Source organism: Dipodomys merriami, unplaced genomic scaffold, assembly GCF_024711535.1.
Source record: "Dipodomys merriami isolate MVZ:Mamm:240054 unplaced genomic scaffold, mDipMer1.0.p SCAF_5, whole genome shotgun sequence".
NCBI classification, from domain to species: domain Eukaryota; kingdom Metazoa; phylum Chordata; class Mammalia; order Rodentia; family Heteromyidae; genus Dipodomys; species Dipodomys merriami.
Genome location: NW_027206068.1, coordinates 48,358,347 through 48,383,919, shown reverse-complemented (window position 1 = coordinate 48,383,919; position 25,573 = coordinate 48,358,347). Strand labels below are relative to the sequence as shown.

The following is a 25,573-nucleotide window of genomic DNA, read 5'->3' as shown; positions in this document are numbered from 1 at the left end:
TCTGTTCTCGGCTAAACTATTTACAAAATACGCACTCTTAAAGCAAGTCTTCAATGTCTCTATATCTTCCCTTCCACTTCTAGAAGAGGATCCTTTCATCCTCCTTTGAGAAGTAATGAGAGAAGGTCTCAAGAACTCTTACAACAGCCAATGTGTTAGACACACACCACCATGAAATCAAAATGATGAGGCTTTTAAGGTATAACTTAAAGGAAAGTTATTCCTGAAAGCATTAGGAAAAGTTTATCTTTGCCATGTCCCTGCGTAACATGTGCGAGTAATTATAAAAATATATATTAAGACTTATCCTATTTCCATATAAGAAGCTACACTGGCATCTAAGAAAAATGAAAACCTTCAATATTCTTTCCAGATTTTTTTTTAATGGCTATACTTTTGTGTCTCCAAAATACATTTCTTCAGTCTATGTATTTCTAGCCTGTTTTGATCCAGGCTTTTTCTGGTAGTTTTTACTTCTCTGAAAGCAGTCCCAGACAATCTTGAGATCTCTTCTATTGTCCTTTTATTTGCTTTAATATTATTGTGATTCAAATTTCACTAAAACTAAATGAAACTGAGTTTTCAATTTAAAGAATAAAAAGAAGAGATAAAAACTAAGTGACTAAGTGCAAATATGCCTCCATTTCCTGCCTCTGCAAGAGCTATGATGCCTGTATTCCAAGAGGATGTATGAGTCACAGAGCATCAGACAAATTTGTTTAATTTATGGTGTTTAATCTTCCAGGGTTACAATATACAGAGCAAGAAAATGAGAACTGATTATCAGATAATGTATATCTAAAGGATATCTATGAAGAAAGGATATAATTGTATAAGAAAAGATATAATTGTAGCATAAAGATATGGTGAGAAAAAAATAAATTATAGAAAGATTTGTCTGCCAGGTGCTGTGATTGACACCTGTAACCTTAGCTACTCAGGAAGCTGAGATCTCAGGATTGTGGTTCAAAGCCAGCCTGGGCAGGAAAGTCTTCCGTGAGACTCTTATCTCCAATAAACGACTTAGAAAAAGCTGGAAGTGGCACTGTGGCTCAAATGATAGAGCACTAGCCTTGAGCAAAAGGTACTCAGGGACAGTACCTAGGCTCAGAGTTCAAGCCCCAGTAATGGCACAAAAACAAAAACAAAAACAAGGATTTCTCTAACATTTTTTTTGTTGTCCCACAGCAGAGAGTCACTGAAATAATCTAGTTCACTAGATAAATATGAACCTATATATGTGCCAAATTTCACAATTCAACAATGTATTATACCATGATTTTCAAAGTAACAAAAGTAGAAATTTTGATTCAAAAAGGTCTAGTTCATTCATAGACATAAATCATGTCAAAATAAGAGAAAGAGGAAAAATGAAATTTAATTGACTTGAAAAGGCTAGTGTGGTGACAAGTGCTTATCAGAAAGGGAAGGAAGGAGGCTTATGAATTCAAAACCATCGGGGCAAAGTTAGTAAAGCTTTACCTCAAAAATGGAACATCAACAAAAAAAGTATGGGCACGAGTGGTAGAGTGCTTGCTTAGCATGCACAAAGCTTCAGTTCAATTCTAAGTAAAAAATGGAAGGAAGGAAATATAGAAGGAAGAAAGTACAGAAGGAAATATTAAAGGAAGAATGCATGGAAGAAAAGAAAAGGAGAGGAGAGGAGAAAAGAGGAAAGGAGAGGAGTAAGAAAGGAAGGTAGAAAAATGTTAGTAAAATCAATACATTGGAGAAGTCTATGTTTTCAAAGAGATTGGGAGTGGCCAGAAAAGATGGTAGGAGAAAAATCAAAATAAAGTTTGTGTTTGAGCGGAAGGTCTTAGTGAATTGAAAGAGTGATCTGAGTTTAATAGTGAGGAGAGTGAACTTGTCAGTGGATGCAGGAAAGGCTAAACAAAACCAAAAACAAAAGTTAAACAAAAACAAAACATTCCATTTATTTAAACTGCTCATTCTGGAATTCATGGAGCAATCGATACGAAAGCTAAGGGAAGACATGCATTTAAAGGCAGAATAACAAAGTTTATGTTCATTGTTGCAAGAATCAGACTGCTATAGGCAAGTTCTAGAACTGAGTTAGGCACTTGGGATGGGAAGAAAAACCTGACTCTTGCTACTAGAGAACCAAAAGGGAAAGTGATGTGCTAACTTGACCTATTAGTTGGTTGGTGTTTTGTTTTGTTTTTGTTGTGTTTTTGTTATCATAGCTCCTATACTTAGTGTTTAAAAGAGCCTTAGAACTTGGTAAGTGAGAAAGGAAAAAGGCATAGTAGACAATGATATTGAAAACATAAAACAATCAAGTGAGTAAGTCAAAATTTATGGCCGAAAACAATTTTAAGTAAAATTAAAAACAAAAGTAGAAAACCTTACAAATGTTACAGCCAGAGGGATCCTGTCATATAATGTACAAAGTGATTACATTTTAAAAACCACAATTTAGGTTTCATCATTTGATGACAGGATTTCTTGAATAGTTTCAATAAAAATATAATCCTATCCTCTAAGACTCTCACAAAAATGATGACTAGGCACCTATTCTAGTTGAATAAACAGTTAGCATATGTACCATTTCTTAGTATGAAAAGCAACATAAAAAAGTGAAGCATCAAAATGTTTTATTTCAAATCTATTTTATGCCAGATCCAACATATAATTAGAATCTTTTCATACTTTTTAGACTTCTGAATTTCATTTTCCTATTTTATTTTTCTGAACAACTTACTTTAAATTTTGAATGTTTATCACTTTATTGGACATTTATCAAAGCTGTATAAAGGCATGCAGTTTATTTACAATATTGTACATTAAAGGGCTTTGTCACACAACACCTCACAAAGCTATGTAACATGGAAAAACATGTGAAACAGAAGTTTTGAAAGTTTTAGGTAAAATATTTTACAAAGATCATTCTGGTTGGTACGTGATGCAGTGATGCAGTCACTAGGTTGAAATAAGTGAAAGACATGCAAATGAATAGAATTTCAACAAATTAAAACTAAAAATGTTTAGCTAAAAGCTAAAGTGTTATATGGTTGAAATGTTACCCTGTGAAACAATGCCATATATAAAACGAGAAGAAAAGGTTATCTTTTAAAAAAAAACAAAGTCCTCCATGAATAATAGGTTCTTGGTAATTTTCTATAAAAAACATCTAGAAATTAAGTTTCTCAAATTATTTTTGTCACCAAAATTACCTGGCTTAGAGTTAGGGATTCTCTTTATGACTTTTAAGTTATTATGTTACAGGGAAAATATGTTTTTTCTCTTTTAGGGTCAGAGGGTACAAGCCAATCAGTAATTTATGTTCAAGTAAAATATCATGGTACAACACAGACTGGAGAGCTCCAAGTCCACTTTCTCTTAACTGAACTCTTAAAAGAGGCGTAAACTTTAGGGTTTTCAATTTAAGATCGGCTATTAGAAAGTACCTCCTCCTAGAGAGGTCAGAAAGTACCATCTTGTCTCACTGCACCTCTTTCCGCTATCACTGTTCAGGCTGAAGGACATTCAGATATTCAGACTGCCCCAGCTGGTAGGTCGTGTTCCTTCCACAGTCCACATACTGGTACCTCTCCTGGGATATCTGCTCAGAGTGGCCAAAGTATGCTGTGGTCACGGTAACTCTAAAAAGGAGATTATAGATTATTTGTTGTAAATCCAACTTAATCCTAGTTAATACAACACAAGTCATTATATTTTTTTATGAAATAGAATTATTCGTTATGATTAATGATCAATTATTTAGTATTCATAATATTATGGAAACAAGTCTTTTAGAAAGTATTTTTCTACTAGACACAAAAATTCTGGTGGAATAAAACCAAATTATTAAGCACAATAAACATAAAAATAGTAACCTTTAGTTTAAAAGTGGAGTAGTTCATTGCATGCTTAAAAATAATTATACAGCTCCCTCCTCATAGGTAAAATGATAGTCAAATGCTCTGGTTAAAAGACTCAAGCTTTAACCAACCAGGTTTTATTGGCTTAAATACCTCTTCCCAACCCTCGGCTTCATTTCTTTTAGGATTTACAATGACAGTAAAGAATGAAGCTAGGAGTTAGACTTTCTCCAGCTTCTGCATATTCTGAGCTCCTCTGCATCCAGCAGATGATCCTTTACTATCTGAGCAACTGTTTTCCAAATACCTTCTCTAATCATAAAGGGAATACCAGTAAGGCTTAAGATATCATTTGTAAAGATGCTGTGTAGGCCACAAGACAACCTTGCAAATATAAATCTTTAAAAAGAAATGTATTTTCAAAAAAATTCATACTTACTGCATCATGAGTACTATGTTATGCACTTTGATGGATATCAATGTGCAGAAGTCACTGTTAAAATATTAAGAAGTGAATAAATACATGTAATTAATTATAACATTAAAACTCTTCTATATTAAGGGTAATAGAGACTATTTGTACACTTTTTCTTTTTTTTAGAGATTTCCATACATTGCTTGTGGGCTCAAGTAATCCTACCCAAGACATCTAGGAGTGCAAGCACATGACTGGCAAGACACTACTGAGAACACACACACACACAGACACAGACACAGATATAGTGCACACAACATATGTGTATATATATATCATATTCACTGTTCAAGCATTTGGTAGACTTCAAATAATAACAGATTTTTCATGACTTCCATAAAGATATATGCATTCATACCACTGGAGTTGCAGAGTTGTAGAGTTGTTTTACTATACACTATATAATACTTACACATTTAGTTGGGCATCGTGGCTTATACTTGCAATCCCAACTACTTGGAATATAGACAACAGGAGTGGTTTATCAGGGTAAATAGTTAACAAGAGTCGTCATATCTCAAAAATAAGCCAGACATGGTGGCATGAGACTGTGGACATAGGAATGCAAGAGGCCTTAGGTAGAAGGATGGTGGTACAGGCCGCCCTGGGAAAAACCATAAGACCCAATCTAAAATAGTAACCTTGAGCAAAAAAGGGCTGGAAGTGTGTCTCAAGTGGTAAAAGCCTGTTAGCAAACACAAGGCCCTGAGTTCAAATGGCAGTACAAAAATGTTACACATTTCATCACCATTGTGTGTGTGTGTTGGTGCTGGAGCACAAATGAACTCAAGGCCTTTTGCCTTTATGCTCAAGGCATATTATATACTATATTATAGTATATATGATATACCATATAAAAACTATAGGATATTCTATATGAAATATTCTTGTATATGAAATAGTGTATGCTATATGAAGTATGTATATATATAGTATATGAATATATACTATATGTACACATATAAACACATATATACATATATACTCTAGTATATGTATATACCTATATACTAGTATATATAGTATATTAATAATAAATGATATATAGCATGTTATATACTATTTATATAGTATATGTATACCTATCTATAGGTATACATATATACCTATCTATAGGTATACCTATCTATAGGTATATACTATACATACTATACTGCATATTCTATATGTAAATATAAAATATATAGTACATACACATAAGTTATACATACATAGTATATACATACACTATATAGTATATATGTATAAGCATAGTACATACTATATATGTAGCATATACATATATATATACAATATATGTGTATATTTTATAGTGTACTTTTATCTTCTTACATTAAAAGAACAAGAATATTTTAAGATATGCTTCTTAGTATAACAAATAATAATGAAGAGGGACATATTTATATAAAGTAAATTTAAGTCTATAGATATTACATATAATAAGCCTGACTTATTAATATTTTACTACACATGGTTTTGACCAAATATGGTCATAAATAAATATCAAAAAGAAATTTCAGAAACTAAAAATTCAAATTCTCATAGGTGTACTACATAGCTTAGATGATGTGGCGAAGCAGTCGCTTGGTCCCATATTACCATCAGTTGTGTTTAAAACATTGTGTGCTCTACTGTCCTTAATCTACCTCCCATAGAATAATGATGTCCAAAAAGCAAGATCAACTTTATGATACTTAATTTAAATGTTAAAGTTAAATGTTTTATTAATTGAAAGGTATTGTGTCTTTAGTAGAAGTATTATGGGGAAAATATATCAAGCATCTGGAGGTCATTGCTAAATTCTGTATCTTGAGCATCTGTGGGTTTTCTCAATGGTGGTCTCGTAGGACCCAGAGACCCACAGATATCATATGTCTACTGTACATAAAGATTATCTATGTTAAGACAGTGGCATGAAGAGAAAAACAGATGATTGGCAGCCAGAAGGAAAATAAGACAATGTGGTTATTTTTTAATTGAAATTATGAAAATTAAGAAAGGGAAAATATTCCTTATACTTTGTTATTAGATAATAAAATCAGCAAAAATCCACACTTACTACATATAACTCATTTCCTCTGCTATCACAGTAGGTACTGTATAATCAATCTGAAAGGCAAAAGAAAAAGAAACAATGAAATCTCTTAAAATTGTATTAGTCAGGGGAGGGATGAGAGAGAATGGTTGGCCACTGATTACAATAAAATTGTAATACAATTTCTATAATGAAATCCTTCCTTGTACAGCTAATCAATGCTACTAAAAAAATCAATGGCAAATAAGACTAAAATACCAAATATTTCAATTATCTGTCAAATAAAGAACTAGAAATCTCTTTTTTGTTTTTGGTCGGTCATGGGGCTTGAACTCTGGTCTTGGGCGCTGTCCCTGCACTCTTCAGCTCAAGGTGAGCGCTCTACCACTTGAGCCACAGCATCACTTCTGGTTTTCTAGTGGTTTTTATTAGCCTGGGCTGGCTTTGAACCTCGATCCTCAGATCTCAGCCTCCTGAGTAGCTAGGATTATAGGCGTGAGCCACCGGCGCCTGGCTAGAAATCTCTTTTTTTAGGAGATTGATTCTAAAATTTAATATTTTTGTTTATTTATTTGCCAGGCCTGGGGCTTGAACTCAGGGCCAGGGCACTGTCCCTGAGCCTCTCTGTGTTCAAGGCGGGTGCTCTACCACTTGAGCCACAGCACCACTTCTGGCTTTTTCTGTGTATGTGGTACTAAGGAATAGAACCCTGGGCTTCATGCATGCTAGGAGAGCACTATACCACTGAGCCACCTTCCCACCCCACTGAAATTTAATCTTATACATGTATGGGACATATTTGAAAATCAAGTGTTTGAGAAAGCAACCCTCCTCTTTCAAGAGAGATAACACACATGGCTAAAACCTATCTCAGGACAGAGACTTACCTGTTTCATATCTAGAGGCCCAATATTGGTAATGTTGTTTAAGCGTGCCTTTCCAATAACTGTTTTTGAAAACTGAACTTGTGCAGTGATATTTTCAACTTCAACTGAATAGTAATTATTGTTTGTTATATTTAGAGTATTCTGAAAAAGAAAGGCAGAAAACATACAGATTATCTGAAAATAACATATTTATACCTATATTATATATATATATATATATATATTTTTTTTTTTTTTTTTTTTGTAGGTAGGAGGCTTGAACTCTGGGCCTGAGTGCTGTCTTTCAGCTCTTCAGCTCAAAGCTAGCACTCTACCACTTGAGCTACAGCGCCATTTCCGGTTTTCTCGTGGTTTATTGGAGATAAAGAGTTTCATGGACTTTCCTGACTGGACTGGCTTTGACCCCCGATCCTCAGATCTCACCCTCCTGAGTAGCTAGAATTACAGGCGTGAGCCACCAGCGCCCGGCTAATATTATAGTTATAAAAACAAAGACCAAGCAACAGTGGCTCAAGCTTATAATCGTAGCTACTTAAAAGTCTGAGAATGGATGGAATGCAGTTTGAGGCCAGCCAAGGCAGAAAAGTTCACTGAGATCCTTCTTAACTCATACCTGGGTGTGGTGGTATACATTTGTCATCATAGCTTGGTGTGAGTCTAAAATTAATAGGATGGCAGATCTAGGTCAACTCAGAAAAAAAGTCCAAAAGTCGCTTCTTTGTGGAAAGAAGCTGGGTTTGGTGGCATGTACCTGTCATACCAAATACAGCAGAGAGCTTAAAATAGACAGATTGTGGTTCAACTGCAAACCTGGGCAAAGAAGGCAGACCCGATCTCAGAAATAACCACCACAAAAAAGGCCATGAGGTATGGCTCAGAAGTAGAGTATCTGTCTAGCATGTGCAAGGTCCTGACTGAATTCAAACAGCAGAATCTCTCAAAAATCCCCCAAAACAAAACAGATTAAACTTATAAAAAATAAACTAAGATAGTCTAAATAGAAATTTAGTAATAAAGGACAGATTTTTGTCACTGGGAGCAAGGAGAATCTATTTAACTTAAAATTTAAAAAAGAAGAACCTCCATACTGCTTTCCAAAGTGGTTGAACAAGTTTACATTCCCACCAACAATGAAGTAAGGTTCCTTTCTGTCCACATCCCCTCCAGCATCTGTTGTTGTTAGAGTTCTTGATTTTTGCTGTTCTAACTGGAGTGAGGTGATATCTCAATGTTGTTTTGATTTGCATTTCTTTTATGGCTAGGGATGTTGAACATTTCTTCATGTGTCTATTGGCCATCCTTCTTTCTTCTTCAGAGAAGCTTCTCTTTAAGTCTTTCGCCCCCTTATTTATTGGGCAGTTGTTTCTTTGAGGATTTGTTGTTGGGTGGTTTAATTTTTTGAGTTCCAAGTATATTTTAGATATGAGACCCTTGTCCGTTGTATGGCTAGTAAAGATCTTCTCCCAATCGGTGGGCTTTCTATTGATCTTGCTAGCTATGTCATTTGCCCTGCAGAAGCTCTGCAACCTTATGCAATCCCATTTGTCCAACCTTTCTTTGATTTGTTGTGCTTCCGGGTCTCTATTCAGAAAATTTTCGGCCTGAGCCAAGGAGACCTAGGGTTTCTCCTATTCCATCCTGTAATGTTTTCAGAGTGTCTGCTTTGAGTTCAAGGTCTTTGATCCATTTGGAGTTGATTCTGGTGCAGGGTGATATATAAGGATCTAGCTTTAGTTTTCTACATGTAGTTAACCAATTTTGCCAGCACCATTTACTGAAGAGGCTGTCTTTCTTCCATTGTATTGTTTTAGCTTCCTTATCAAAGATTAGATGGCTATAGGTCTGTAGGTTCATTTCTGGGTTTTCAATTCTATTCCATTGGTCCTGAGGTCTGTTCTTATGCCAATACCAAGCTGTTTTGATTACTATGGCTTTATAGTAGAGTTTGAAAAAGACTTCACATAGATCTCCCCTATGATCCAGCAATCCCACTTTTGGGCATTTACCTAAATGTTTACAAACAAGACCACACTAAAGCTACCAGCACAACTATGTTTATTGCAGCATTATTTACCATAGCTAAGATATGGAACCAACCCAGATGCCCCTCAGTAGATGAATGGATCAAGAAAATGTGGTATATATACACAATGGAATTCTATGCCTCCATCAGAAAGAATGACATTTCCCCATTTGTTAGGAAATGGAAAGGTTTGGAAAAAATTATATTAAGTGAAGTAAGCCAGGCCCAAAGAAGCATAGGTCCCATGGTTTCCCTTATTTGCAATATCTAGTATAGGTATGAGTCAAGCGGAAAAGGTCAGATAATGTGATGTTAGGAAAATGAACCCTTAAATATGTATTTTAATGTTTTCGTTTCTTTCATGCATGTGTTTCTAACGCATTTATAAGATGTCCCTCCCCCACAGTGTAACCCCCGCTTTCACTATATTTGATGTCAGTATAACATGTGGAGGAGATGGGGACAAACAAGTCGTTTAAGGATTCAGGTGGACCTGTTGCAACAATGAGAAGTACAAAATGTCATGTCAAAACCAACTTTACAATGTCGGTGTGTGGGGGGGGAGGGGGGTATAATTGGGTGGGGGGAGGGGGGAGGCTGGGAAGGGAGGTGAAGGGTAAACAAAGGAGGAGGCTGCAATGCTTGGTAAGAAATGTATGCATTATCCTGCCCATGTAATTGTAGCCCCTCTGTACAGTATGTTCTCAAATAAAATAAAATTAAATTAAAAAAAAATTTAAAAAAGAACCATGATAATCAGTTGCATATATATAATATGCTCTATTACCAAGACCTTAAACTATCTATGATCGTGAATTGGCAATTTTACTTTCAGAAAATTTACTGGGCAAAAAAGGCAGACCCTATCTCAGAAATAACCACCACAAAAAAGGCCATGAAGTATGTTAAAGAAATAGCCTTAAATAAAAACAAATTTAAACATAACAATGTCTTCTAACTAAATTTCTAATAATAAAATAAGACCACCTATTAAAAAAAACATGAGTTATAAAGCAGTCATATGAAATATCATAAAATGATCTAATTTGGGATAACAGTATTATTTCATATGAAATGTGAGCATGTATGCACACACACACACACACACACACACACACACACACACACACACACACACACACACACACACACACACACACACACACACACACAGTCTGTCCCGTTTTCCTAAAGATGAGATTAACAAACCACATTTTTAAGCAAATTTTAACATGCAAAAAGCAGATGGAAGGGGTTGGGAAGGTGGCTTAGTGGTAGATAGAGTGCTTGCCTTGCATGCATGAGGCTATGAGTTCGATTACTCAGTCCACATAAGCAGAAAAAGCTGGAAGTAGTGCTGTGGCTCAAGTGGTAGAGCGATAGCCTTGAGCTGAAGAGCTGAGGGCACAATCCTTCCCAAGAAACACAGAAGGCACTTTCATATATACCAATTTACAACCAAGAAAACAAACTGTCATTTGTACTTCATCTTTAAACACGATAAAGAAAAGATCTGGTAAAGATGGCAGAACTAGACTTCACAAAATTCAAAGAAGCAAAAGTGTTACCTTTATGACATCAACTGAATCAACTATGTTAACTCCTTGCTAAGAGCTTTGAGACTTGAATATTGAAAAGTAAATTGACTGTAGCACTTTTTTTTTTCTTTTAGGTCGTGGGACCTGAACTCTGTGACTGGGTGCTGTCCCTCAGCTCTTCAGCTCTTTAAGTGCTCTACCACTTGAGCCACAGCACCACTTCTGGCCTTTTCTGCTTATGTGGTGGTGAGGAATTGAACCCAAGGCCTTATGCATGCAAGGCAAGCACTCTACCGCTGAGCCACCTTCCCAGCCTTGTAATATTCTTTTGTTAGAAATTGTTTAGCATATTGTGTCCCCTTAAAGACATCAAATTTTAAATGATTCTGTATACACAGAATTGCTGGTTTGTGACCTTGGCTACTGTCAGCAGAACAGGGATGGTAGGGTCAACGTAGCAGGGAAGGCAACTAGTCAGGGCACATTTGAAGGGCATCCTCTCAATAGGAATCAAATGCTGCTCAACAGAACAGTAATGATGTAAAACTTTTTCAATGTAAAGTTGTAAACCTGTACTTACTGTGATATTCAAATATATTATTCGCTTTTCCACATCATAACTGACATATGCTGACTTCACTCCAATATATTTCACATCGATAGAACGAGGGAAAAGGAAAAAAACAGCCAGTCCAGAAAGGAGCAGACAGACAAACACCGATGCCATCACATACAACTTTCTGAAAAGGAAAACAGAGTATAATTAGTTAAATATGTATATTAAAAATTACATAACCAATATTCAGAGAAGACATTTTCAATATTAATTTCTAGGCTTAGAACATTTACATAACTGGCCCCCAATCCATTCTTCAAAGTAGAAGCATGCTCAGAAACACAAAATTCAAGGCTTCCTTCTGAATTCACAGGAGCATGAGTTTTACCAGTTATGATCCTTAAAAAATATGACTGCTTATCCAAACCACATGTGGGAAGTGGGGTCTGGCTCAAGTTGGTGGAGTAGCAATAATGAGTAAAAAAGTGGAGTGCGAGTAAGGACCTGAGTTCCAGTAATGAAACCTCCTATAAAGCTCTTCAAATAATAATGACATAACAGATACCTCATCAATCTCACTGGTTATGATCTGGTCTTTCTAGTTTTTTTTTACCCCCAAATACTTGTGTATTTATTTAAAAAAATTATTATAGGGCTGTGAACGTAACTAAGTAGTAGAGTATTTGCTTATTAGCACATAACTGGGTTCCATTCCATTTCCTGTGGAAAATAAAAATCATTTACACTGATCAACTTGATTTGGAAGATGTTATAGCTTCTATCAAGAAAACAGATAATATTACACTGGTATAAGACAAGAAAAATAAATGACACAGCTTTATGCTATCTTTATAATGCCCCTAAAATGTACTCTTCTATTCCTTCCAAGTTTCTTTCCAACTGCATATAGGAAAATGTCCCAAAGTTACTCTCAAAATTAGACTTTCAAATTTTCCGATCACTCCAGTTTATAGCTCTCTAGTTAAAAACTCTTCTCTTTTAGTTTTTTTTTTTATTTTGGTCAGTGGTGAGGCTTGAACTCTGGGCTTGGGCACTGTCCTTGTGCTCTTCAGCTCGAGGCGAGCGCTCTACCGCTTGAGCCACAGCACCACTTCCAGCTCTTCTCTTTTAAAGACTTACTTACCACTCACTTCATTATATACCACTCACTAAATTATAAGGAATTATAATTTAGACAAGAGTATTCCTTTTTTCCTTTCTTCCACCATCTTCTCCCAGAAAATTTTGTAACCTCCTAACAGCTACTGAAAAGCTTCTTAAAGACATATTCTAAAATTTTCAGGGTAATTAACTACTGGGTTTCTAAGAAGTAGTTTAAACATAGGTTTATAGTTAACTACAATATACCCAGACACCTAAATGTTTGTTATAAAAACATTTAAAAATTAACGTGACAAAGTATCTGTACTTTCTTATATTTTTATATTTAAATGATGTACTGGCAAGTGAGTCTTCCATGACTTAGTGCTTAGGTCCTCTAAATTAGCTCCAGTGACTATATGTATCCACTGTGTTCTGAGTGAGCTTGATGCTGAGTTATAGAAAATATTATTAAGCCTAGTGGGACAATAAAATGACAGCCCATTTAGTATTTCATTCCATATAGGAAAAAATGGCTAATTTACTGATAAAATATCTTGATATTTATTAGAATTTCACCAGTGATAAATGTTCTTACGATCACAGTGACAACATTCAAACCCTCAGAGTTTTGTAGTACTGATAAAGTTACAATGGTCTGTGGTATGTATGAAGTACAAGATAGACCTCTATGTGTGACGTTTCCTACCTCCACTATCTATAGTAACTTATTCCCTCCTTTCACTTTAAAATTTACAGGTTTTGAGGATTAAGTAGTATAACTAAATTTTGTAGAGAAAATATTTAGTACTATAATTTCTGGATTAGCTTAACACAGCTCTCTCCAACTTATAAAGACCCAGAAATAATCCTAAAATAATGCCATCTTTTTACAAATTCATGAATTCTTAAAGGCCTTAGGTGAGCTCTGCAGATTATTCCTTCTGCTCCTGCTGGTTAGTCTTCCCTGATCTCAGGACTTGTGTCCTACTGAGCTGCAGGTTAACAGCTCTCCCTGCAGCTCTTGGCCTCTGCTACTCAACCCCTCAAGCCCAGTTCCTCACTTAGGAAAGCCTCCTAAACTCCACAGATTCCTTTCCTTGTGGTGCAGTCCAGAACTTGTTGCTGGATAACAAGCTGGTACAATCTCATTTGTTTTCCCCCTTTTCAAAGATGACTATCCTGTCCTGCCTGACATCCATTGAATATATTGTTCCATGCATCTGTTCCATGTATTTGTGCATGTTCTAGTTATTTTGGGAGGGAAAGTAAATCAAGTCTTTGTTATTCCATTATTTCTTCCCTTATTTTAAAATTAAAAAATATTTTAATTGCCTTTATTATTTAGAGCCCTATTAAGAGTCACAGCAAAACTAGTGGAAAGCACAGGATGTTTCCACATGCTCCTTACACCTACACATATTCAGCCTCTCCCTTACCACCAAATCCCTCACAAAATGGAAAAGTATTATAATCATCTGCATTCAGTGGATTTTGAAAAATGCATCATGTCATGTGTCCATGAGAACTATATAGTATAGCTTCACTTTCCTAAAAATCCTCTACATTATCTGGTTCAGCCTTGCTTCTAACACCTGATCTCTACTGTCTTTTTGCTGGCTACAAAGTTTATCTTTTTACAGAATTTGTTGTACCACCTTTTGTCAGAACTAGAAAATCCAGTTTATTTGATATGGTATCTCTTTGCTTTTATGCTGAAAATCTAGTTCTCTAATGGCACATACATAATTACGTATTTTATTTTTTCACAACAATTTCAAAATTACACTGGCAATACTTCTAACAGTGAAACTGTTTAGAGCAGTTTCAAATTTGTTATCATTCTCTTGGCCACTTAGAGATCTTACTAGACAATCCAAATAGGCTTTCAAGTCGATTACTTAATCTGTATTTACTGACCAACTTGATAAACAGTTAGGATAATTCATTTCATTTCAATTTTAGGTGTTACTGTATTGATTTAATCTTTTGTGGAAAAAAATAAGATCAAAGATGTTACTTAGCTGTTCCTTCGTTTTGGAATTCCTTCCCAAACTCTGAGGAAAACCAATTTTATAATTTTTAGATTAGTATTCTATTGTGTACATGTGTTTCATATAAAAATATGTTCTAAGTATCACATTGTGGGAAAATATAGTTCTTTCTCATTCTATCTGAGTACTGTATACAGTAGAATCTTTTATTACTGGCTATTGTTTCTAACTGTTTACTGTTATAAATACTGGAAAAATGAATACATCGTGTAAATACCAATTATTATACTTGACAACTATACTGACAATAATTTTCTTAAGTAGAATTTCTAAGCCCTGGAGCGAACACATATGCAATTTTGCAGGATAATACCAAACCTCTGGTCACTGGCAAGCAAGGTGTGGGTTTGTTTATATAAGATTTTGGATTTTTGTTAATCTCCACGTAACTTTAATTTGCATTTTTTATGAGCAAGATGAAAACATTTTTATAAATTTAAAGGTCATTTTGGGAACTAGGTGGTCATAGTTTCTATTCTGTTTTCCTCTGATAGCTGGCTTACCCCCAGCTCCTACCCAAAAATTATTGAAGCTTTGTATCGAGAGTGTATTGGACCCCTGCATTTGATTGATTTGTAGACATTATTTGTTTGCCATTGTATTTCAATATCAATTTTTTGTTTTCAACTTGTAAAATTGTACCTGAACTATGACATATTTACTTTTTCATAATTCTTAGATTCTAAATCATGGTTGAAAAATTTTCCCACACTGAGGCTATAAGGATTTTAGTCCTAAACTTTCTCTTGTTATCTCTTCATTTATTTTAAGATAATGGTCAGTCTGACAGTTTATAATATCCTTGTTTTATCTCTATGATTACTAAATATGTGATTTTATGAATTATTGTACTGTGGCCAGTAGTCAAGCATGTCAATCTGATTTTCTACCCCTCTCTTATCAAGTATACAATCCTTTTGCCTTAATGTTGAAAGACTTTTTTTTTTGTCAGTCGTGGGGCTTGAACTCAGGGCCTGGGTGCCGTCCCTGAGCCCTATTGCTCAAGGCTAGCATTCTACCATTTTGAGCCATAGTTCTACTTCCATTTTCCTAGTGGTTGATTGGAGGTAAGTCTCATGGACTTTCTTCCTACCTTTGAACTGTGACCCTGAGGTCTCAACCTCCTGGTGGCTCTCAGCCACCAGTACCTGGCTCAAAGACTTTCTTAAAAATGATACGTGTACTGAATGAGCCCAGAGTCTGGGACTTACAAATCCTACAGCCTTTGAGCTATATTCCCAGCAAGATTTTTTTTTTTAATTTTCAAAGTTCATCAATTTCACTGGAATGTTTTCAGGATGGTTGGTGTTTATTTTTAAAATACAAAGCTGTGTCTTCATTTACATCATGGTTGTGTTGTCCATTTAAATGGTTACTATTAGTTCTGTTCTAGATCACTGATTTTCTTGTTCAGGGGCTCCAGTTACGTATTTGTTGAATTTTCCTTGTCTTTTTTCTCAAATCTTTTTCAATCATTTGTCTCAATTCTCTATCTCCCATCTTGTGCTTTCTTGGCTATTTATTTGCACTTGCGTTCTTCCTCTTTTAGAACTAAACAGTATTTTCTTAATTCTTTTAAGGAGCCTGTAGACTCTGTTTTCACATCCTTCCACTGTTTATAGTTATCTCATTTCTGAACTTTCCAACTTTTGACTTATGACATTTTATCATGGTTCTGTAGGTTTGGAATTTCTTGATTACACTTCATGTTAAGTATATTTTGTGCATTTACTATATTTCAAGATAAGTTTTCATCAGTTTTTCATACACTTTTTTTTTTTTTTTTTTTGGGTCCGGTTGTGGGGCCTGAACTCTGGGCCTGGGCGCTGTCCCTCAGCTCTTCAGCTCAAGGCTAGCGCTCTACCACTTGAGTCACAGCTCCACTTCCGGCTTTTTTCATTTTGCTTATGTGGTGCTGAGGAATCGAACCCAGGCCTCAGGCATGCAAGCAAGCGCTCTACCACTGAGCCATCTTCCCAGCCCTTCATACACTTTTATCACCTTTCAGCATTGTACATTTTTCAAATTAAAAAATAAGTCATGATGCTGGAGTCTAACATTTCTGTTGTTCATGTTAAATATTGAGTTTTTGTATATTCAAAAAAGATTTCAGGCAGGAGCAGGTGGATTACACCTGTAATCCTAGTTGTTAGGAGGCTAAGACCTGAAGGATTGCTGTTTGAGTCAGCACAGGCAGAAAAGTCCATGAGACTCCACCTCCAAGATAATCAGCAAAAAGTTAGCTGGAAGTCTGATTCAACTAAGCAAACAAGTGTGAGGAGGCCCTGAGTTCAAATTCCTATACAAATATAAAAAAGAAAATTCTATTTTGGGTTGTGAAGATGGGTCAGAATTTCAGTTTAAAGGCTCCATTAAAAAGGATGGCTTTTATGAGTACCGACCTCTCTAGTTCTGAGACTGTCTCAGAACACTGGGCAGAGCATTTGCTTTGTGCCTCAGGGCTCTTAAACCACTGGAAAATCCCTTTTGCTTTTATCGCAATTTCCATGTGGCCTGTTGAGCCATGTGTGGGTCCCTACAGTCATTACAGTTTAATACTCATTTTTATTCTGGGGCTGGTGACAATAGTTTATCACCTATTTTTTGATGAAAATGACATGTATGCATGTTTGTTCCCTACTACTATTTTAAATCTGTGTTAATAAATTCAGAAGATACAGATATTATGTTGCTTCCAAATCTCACTGTGCACTGATGATAAAGAAGTATACCTAAAAATTAAACTTTAAAAAGGAAATCTCACTCTAACAGTGTATGTGCCATGTGTCCAAAAGTGTGTGTGCATGTTTGTGTGCACATGTGTGTGTGTGTGTGTATGTGTGTACATGCCAGTCCTGAGGCTTGAACTCAGAGCCTGAGCTGTGTCCTTGAGCTTTCTCACTTAAGGCTAGCACTGTAACACTTGAGCCACAGCTCCACCCTGAATCTACTGTAGTTAACTGAAGAGTCTTATAGACTTTCTTGCCCTAGCCAACTTTGAACTGTGATCCTCAGATCTCAACTTCCTGAGTAGCTGGGATTACAGGTGTGAGCCACCAGCACCTGGCTAGGAATCTTTTTTGCTTAATGAAACAAAGCATTTAATGCCATAATTGGAAATGTTGATACATTTTTCCTTTTAATTTTCTTAATTACCTAAGTATTTATGCAAACATTTAAAAGGAAAATGATACAAAAACACTGTCATCTTTTTATAATCACTTACGTTCTTCTTGGTCTTAATCTTTGATCACTATATGGAATCAATGCCACCAGCTGGTTTTCTTGTCCTAAAAGTGAAAGAAGCAGGGTTAGATATTCATTAACACAATGAATTAAGAATAGTTAATCAGAATCTGGTTTGGGAGGAACAAGATATCTTTTGGTTCTCATCTCATTCCTTCTCTTTCCATATAGATGTGTAGCTAGTGAAAAGAGTGTTCAGAATAATGGCTGTAGTACTCTTTGATCCACTGAAAGATATCTAAAGATTTCTTAGCTTTAGAAGATCTAAATGTACCATGCCTCCCTTTAACTTCACTAACTGTTTTCCATCAAGACTTCGATTTGGTTGACAACAGAATATACAGAGTTGCCTCTCTTTCCAAAAACTTCCATTACCACAGGAGGTCTTACACTACTCCTCCCTGAATACCAAAGTTCATTGGTCCTTCTGAGATTACTAATTTTAAGTGACTCACAATGACACCAACAATCATACTGTATATTCCTAGTTCATACTTTCAATACAACTCTCCAGAAAGACAATTCAAAATATCAACTCTTTTTTAACTATTCATCTTGGACATTCTCCTTAATCTTCATTCCTGACTCATGATGGGGAAAGAAGGTGAGGCGAGGAGAGGGGAGAAGCGAAGTCTACAAACTCCTACCATCATATTGACAAGAAAAGAATTCTTACATGTCCTCCTCAGTTAAATTACAGAACATGGAATGGAATAAAAAGAAAACAAAGGAGGAGCCAACAATGCTTGATAAGAAATGCACTCATTACCTTGCCCATGTAATTGTAACCCCTCTGTATGGTATTTTCACAATTAAATAAATAAATAAATAAATAAATAATTTTTTTAAAAAAAGATAAGAAAAGTTCATGTTAACTCACAGTGTCAATCGAAATCAACAAAATGAAAAACAGCATTCTATATTTCTTTCCCAAATTAACTAAGAAACATCAAAACTTCTTTGTGAACTGTCTTACTATCCCAAGAACTTGCTTGATTTCTGTTATCTTACCTATAGCCGATGTAAGTTCAATGTAAATGATTTATGTGTCTTCTCCTAAAATTTCATTATAAAATATTTGGCCCCTTAATGTCCAGCAGACATTATCTAACAACATTGTTGGGAACTTAAGGAATTTGTTTCAAGTTTTTTCCACATCTGTCCAAAATCTGTAACAGTTCGATTAACCCTGTGTTTCAGAGACCTCTTACTCTGAAAATGTGATATATCAGTATCTACCTATTAACCTGCTTTTCTGCCCAAACTCTGTACCTTCTCTAAAGACTAAAAATAATCTTCCTATATACCTAGATAAGAACAGTACTCTTTTATATACTAGATTTCATCCTCATCTTCCTTTCCTACTTAAAAACACTTTTCCAACACTTGTCCCATCACTTGCATACTAATTTCCCCCCACAGACCACTTTCATCACTACACAAACATCTTATTATTCACACCATTTTAAAACAAATCCTGCCAGGTGCTGGTAGCTTACACCTGTAACCTGAGCTACTCAGGGGACTGAGATCTGAGGATCTTAGTTCAAAGCCATCCTGGGCAAAAAAGTCCGTGAGACTCATATCTCAATTAACCACCAGAAAAAAAAAAAAAAAAAAAAAAAACTGAAGTAGCAATGGGGCTAAAAGTGGTAAAGCACTAGCCTTGAGCAAAAAGAGCTCAGGGACAGCGCTTAGGCCCTAAGTTCAAGCCCCACAACTGACAAAAAAAAAAAAAAAAATACCTTTCCTGACCTCCCAACCCTCTCCAACCACCTCTGTTTTCTCCTCTTTCCATAAAGCCAAACACTTCAAAAAAACCAAAAAACTATTTTTCTCCAAACAAGTTTTCCTAAATGTTCTTGTCCCCCTATTATATATGGTTACATGCCTGTCCTTTTTTATTAGCATACATTAATAAATCAAAATAATGTGTTTGATCATAGCATTTTCAACACATGATTTTGCAATCTACCCAGGCTGTTCTTTTCCAGATCTCCAGTTCCGTATCATTAAATCAGATGATCAGTTCTCAGCCCTCCCAGTAGCATTAATAGCTGACTGCTCCTGTGTGCTCATTGCTCATCAAGACACTCTGTTCACTTATCTTGTAGGACATTACAGGCATAGGAATTTCTTTCTCCCACTCAAGCTGCAAATTCTCATGCCACTGACCTTGCACTAACAAGCTTAGTGGTCTCATTTTTTTCTCATCTAGTTTGGGGGGTTACCTATACAGTGAGGATGTCTTCATTCAGGCTAAGTATAGCACTTGAAATTCCTGATCCCTATAATAACTACAGACAGAAATCATCTACCTCAACATCAAACAGACAATTCAAAATACACGTACCTAAAGTTGAGCTCCGAATCTTGCTCCTGACACACACACACACACACACACACACACACACACACTCAACTCCTCTTTTCTCTATTTTAACAAACTGCTATTTCATTATCCCAAATTACTAAGAAACAAAACAAATTATAGAGTCATTCTTAGGTTATCTACTCTCTATGGTTTTTATCCAAGCTGCAAAAAAAGCCTATTGTTCATACTTCAAAAACATAACTAGACTGCCAAAAATGGTAACCATGCCCCAATAATGTCTTGGAGAACAGTAATTCTTTTGTTTTCAACAGCTATTTTCCCTGAAAAGTTAAAACCATCATATTCCACAGCCAATGCAAATGTAAACTTACCATGTCTAATTCAAGGCTTTCTCTGAGCCTCTGGTCTAGCTCATCTTTGTTCATCCTTCCGTTAGGGTCTTACATCAACATTTACCAAGGAGAAAATGAGACCAGTCCAAGGTATCTTCCCTATTTTGACTTACTACTTTTACAAACAACACATAGCAATTATTTCCTTTTGACTTCCCCTGTGATTGACCACAAATTAAACTTTTGGTCCTACTTGGGTTATCTTCAAGTACCACAGAGTTCCTTTTAGAAGTAACCCACTAGGACATAAACAACTTGTAATGATTTACATATTGAGTTACAAGTGGTAGATCAGTTAAACTTTGGTGTATAATAGCTATAATATGTAGGAAAGAAAAAAATCTGTACACTAAATAAAGTGAAATCATTTTCATTACTACTTTAGGAACCTAAACTACTATTTATTTCATTCTATCTTTTTGACTGAAGATAATTGACAGAAAGTTTGTAACATAAAAGTAGAGCTACTATGGGGCTGGGAAGGTGGCTCAGTGGTAGAGCGTTTGCCTTGTATGCTCAAGGCCCTGGGTTCGATTCCTCAGCACCACATAAGCAAAAAAGAAAAAAGCCGGAAGTGGCACTGTGGCTCAAGTGGTAGAGCGCTAGCCTTGAGCTTAAGAGCTGAGGGACAGCGCCCAGGCCCAGAGTTCAGGCCCCACGACCGGACCAAAAAAAAAAAAAAAAAAAAAGTAGAGCTACTAAAAGTAGAGCTCTATTAAAAATAGAGCTGCTATAAGCCGCAGGTTTTATATTATTTGAGCAAATGAATGGAATCATAACACTTACCCCTAGGAATTCTTCCTGTTCCTTGACAAGTGGGACAAGTGACACTGTCTCTTCCTGTGAATTCCACATAGGGAAACTGAGAGACATCTCCATTTCTTCCATCTTCATTATGGACTTCATTATTAACTAATCCACTCTTCATATTTTCATTGGATATGACTCCGTCATAACCATCTTCTTTATTTGAATGCAAAGGCAAGTGAGAAAAAGACTTTCCCATGTCTAATGAAAAAGAGAACTCTTACAGTAAACCAGCAGAAAAAAGTATTCTCAAATTCTGTGAGATATAACTAATTCAGAACAAACTCAAGAGTGTTCAAACTACTTTGGGGATTAGAATTAGAATCAAAATGTTTTCTGAAACACGGGGGCCTTTTACTAGGTTTCATAAATGCTCTAAAAACATTACAAAATGATAACCTTTGGGACTTGTGATAAGAATGAGCTTTGCCAGCACTGGTGGCTCATGCCTGTAATCCTTGCTATCTATGTAGGAGGCTGAGATCTGAGGATCATTGTTTGCAGTCTAAGCCAGCCACAGCAGGAAACTCCATGAGACTCTCATCCTCAATAAACTATTCAAAAAAGCTAGAAGTGGTGTTGGGGCTCAAGTAGTACAACACTTGCCTTGAGAAAAAGCAGATCAGGGTCAGCAGCAGGCCCAGAGTTCAAGCCTCTATCATCATCATTATCATAATAAACTTTCAAGTGCTAACCTCTAACCAAAGTCTGCTCCTTCTAAGGTTCTCTGAAACACACATTTCATTTTCTTATTATTAAACACAGACATATTCTATCTTGAAACTCCTTGGTAATAAAGGGGAAAGCTGCTTTGCAAAGATGACTAAATGTTATGTATATCACCATGTAATTTTCTTTTTTTTGGGGGGGGGGTGCGGTAGTGGGGCTTCAACTCTGGGCCTGAGCGCTGTCCCTCAGCTCTTCAGCTCAAGGCTGGATCTCTACCACTTGAGCCACAGCACCACTTCCGGCCTTTTTCTTTTTGCTTATGTGGTGCTGAGGAACTGAACCCAGGGCCTCATGCATGCAAGGCAAGCGCTCTACCATTGAGCCACCTTCCCAGCCCCTCACCACATAATTTTCTTAAGTAGTACTTTTTAATCATTTAAAATCCACTTTAGTCATTTTAAATTCACTCCCATTCTTATTGTTCTTTCAAGTATTTAAACATTTGCAACAATTCTCATTCGGAAAAAAAAAAAAAACTTTTAGAAACTCCGAATCATGTAGCATTTTCTTTGTTCCATGAGTTTGCAGGTAATACTTCAAAATATTAAGTATTATTTTCCAATATCAGACAGCAAAATTTAGAACACTAACCTCAATTTTTTAGGATAATAGTACTTAAGGGAAAGTAGCAAAATTTAGAACATTAACCAGGCACTTTTAGGATAATAGTATCAGAGCTACTTAAGGGAACTGAAATATAAATGTGAAAACCAAGGAAGGAAAAATAATTAATGCCAGTACCAATACAAAAATAACCCCTGCAAATAAGATCATATTAGTTCAAGGCTGAAAAGAACTTAAAATCCATTGTGCTGATACTTTCTCAAAACAAAACAAGGAAAGCAAAATTTAAAAACAAGGTAACCTCATTCATCCAAAATTTGAGCGAATATCAATTTGTAAGAAAATATTCTCTTTTTAAAATCAGCAGGCTCTGCACTTGTTAGAGTAACTTAAACACAGTATGAATAACAAGATTAAAAACAAGACTCAATTAGCAAAGGGAAAACTGCAGAAAGATGAATAATTTTCCATTCTTTTCCCATTTAAAAAATAACTTGTCCATATTAAGTTAAAAAACAGAAATGAGTTGTGTTTTCTAAAATTGCTCGATCTTAATGTGGCTCAGTGGCATTAAAACTGAGTCAAACCAACACTTGTCAGCCACAGGTTGTTCAGGGGTTGAATGTTAATTATCAGTATCCCACAGTGACCTTGTAGTTCAGGAGGAAGGGCTGGCTCGGTGGGCTTTAGAAGAAGAACACTTGAAGAACACTTCCTAGGGATCTAGGAGGACACTGCAGGAGTGGAAGGTGCATCCTGGCAAAAGTCTAGGAAGGAGAAAGACTCAGAAGCAAAGCCCAGTGTGGGTCGGCCCAGGCCTTCTTTTTAGTCTAATCCACAGCTACCAGACACTGTGAATCTCTGCGTGTCTTGCTAGATTTTCCTAGGAACACTGACAATTTAACGACTTTTATTTGTGGAGAACTGGTTTCCCAAGGAGCGCTAGCCTCTCCTTTCTCTTCCTCCTGGTGCAGCTGAATGTTTACATCAGTACAGTCATTTAACTAGAAGGCCACACCTTCCCGGGACCCTGTCGGGAGGGGGAGGGAGAGTAACAAAATTCCGTCCATTTAAATGGGTCGCAATCTTCCCGTGTTCAACTCGGACAGGGTTTGGGAATGAAGGCAAACGAGGCCTGGCAAGGCAGATTTACACACACAACCCAGCACCACGGCTTCCTTAGAATTACGATCGAGGTCACCATGCCAGATTATTTACACACACACACACACACACACACACACACACACACACACACACACACACACACACACACACACACACAGAGCTAATGTTAAGGTATTTATCTATGAAGCACAGTACGATCCAGGGACACTTGGCCGCTCCTGGTGGGGAGCCAGGGCCTGGCACCGACCCGGGCTGAGCGCGGGCCCGGCAGGAGCCGCGGCAGGAGGCAGGTGGGGGGTGGGGGTGGGGTGAGGTGCCCAGACACCCCCATCGCGGCCCAGCTCGGCGCCCAGGCAGGGGAGCCCCGCTCCCCGCCGGCCTCGCCCCCGCCGCCAGCTCCGCCCGGCCCGCCCGGCCCGGCAGGGGCCCAGGGCCGCCGCCGCCGCCGCGCAGCCCCCGCGGGCAGGGGGCCTCGGGAGTGCGCGCCCGGGATCGCTCACCGGCACGTGGGGAGCTGGCTCGCTGCGCAGTCCCGGGGCTGCTCCGGCGCGGGCAGGCCCGGACACGGGGTCACGCCGTCCGCAGTCCCAGGTTTGGGGAGCAGTCCCAGCTGTGGGGGTTCGGAGCGCGCGTCAGCGGCAGAGCCGGGCGGGGGAGGGGCAGCGCGACCACGGAGTCAGCTGAGCCCGGGCGCTGCGGCTAGCTGCGCTGCGCATGCGTAGAGCCTCGCCGGAGGTGGTGGGGGGGGCGAAGGGGAGGGAGGAAATTCCCAGGGAATGTGCACCGCGCACGCGCGCCTCTCCTCCGTCGGCGCTGAGCCTTGGAGCCCAGTCTGGGTGAGGACGCGAAGGCCTCGAGTTCAAGTCCCTACACTTTGGCGTCCAGTACCTTTGCAGGCTTAAGAATGGACTCCCCTTCCCACCGCACCTCCCACCAGGTGTTCGTTTAGTCACTGAAGAAATACATGCGCTTCTGGCTGTGTGGCTCCCGGGCCTCTCACCGGGGAGTGGGTGCTGGCTGTGCTCACTTCCCAGGCCGCACAGGGCACGGTGCGCCTTTGCAGAGGCCTTTCCGCCCCGCAGACACTCAGGCGCACAGGCCTGCCCTTTTCTTGTTTTCCTCCTATGTTATTTTATGTTGGTCTTCTCTGCGGCTGTCAGGAGTCACTTTAACCCCGCTGGGTAAGTCAGGAAAAGTTCAGGATCACACCGAGCTCCTCGCAGAACTTCTGCTCTTGGTCTTGAATTTTGGCCTAGGCGATCTCATTTTGAAAATAAGAATAAATGTTGACATTCTTTGGCCCAGCAATCCCATCGTTTGGAATGTATTCTACATCCAATGAGGACTCTCAAAAGATTCACTGAACAATGTGTCCGTTCAAAGACACTAGCTGACAATAGTGACACTGAATTAATAGTACTTTGCCAAACTCTTTTACTAAGCCTCTATTTTCTGTATTTTGAAATTTAAAAATAAGTAGGTAGGTTGCAATAAATTGGAATGGTGAAGGAAGAGGGACAATTCTTGAATTGATTCTGTCACTCTCCCTAAGAACTATCCTTGGTATTACTGGGCTACTAAGTATAATCTTTCCAGGCAATGAGTTATATTAAAACTGATTTTTTAAAAAATCTGATGTTTTATTACATAGGAAGTATTAAATAATTTAGCAGTCAAAATCATTATGTGCAGATAAGATATAAGCTACTATAATACGATGCAGTGGATGTTCACATTTAGAGTACAAAATATGTATTATCTTTAAATGGAAAGAAAATATAAAATCTAATCTTAAACTTGAAACTAGATATCTATCAGTGATTAAATCTTAGAATTTTATAATAAAACTATAAAGGGA

General features: G+C 37.3%; 1 protein-coding gene across 1 annotated transcript; it reads right to left on the bottom strand.

Annotated features, from left to right (window-relative positions):
• Positions 1–2,725: 2,725 nt before the first annotated feature.
• On the bottom strand, positions 2,726–24,387 carry Tmem106b (transmembrane protein 106B). Its single transcript, XM_069996589.1, has 8 exons — positions 24,216–24,387; positions 21,274–21,495; positions 17,741–17,804; positions 11,384–11,543; positions 7,243–7,383; positions 6,380–6,429; positions 4,285–4,338; positions 2,726–3,626 (listed from the first exon to the last, which is right to left on the bottom strand). Exons 2-8 carry the CDS (start codon positions 21,491–21,493, stop codon positions 3,488–3,490), a joined length of 828 nt encoding a protein of 275 aa, XP_069852690.1. The 5' UTR covers positions 21,494–21,495; positions 24,216–24,387; the 3' UTR covers positions 2,726–3,487.
• Between the last annotated feature and the right edge of the window lie 1,186 nt (positions 24,388–25,573).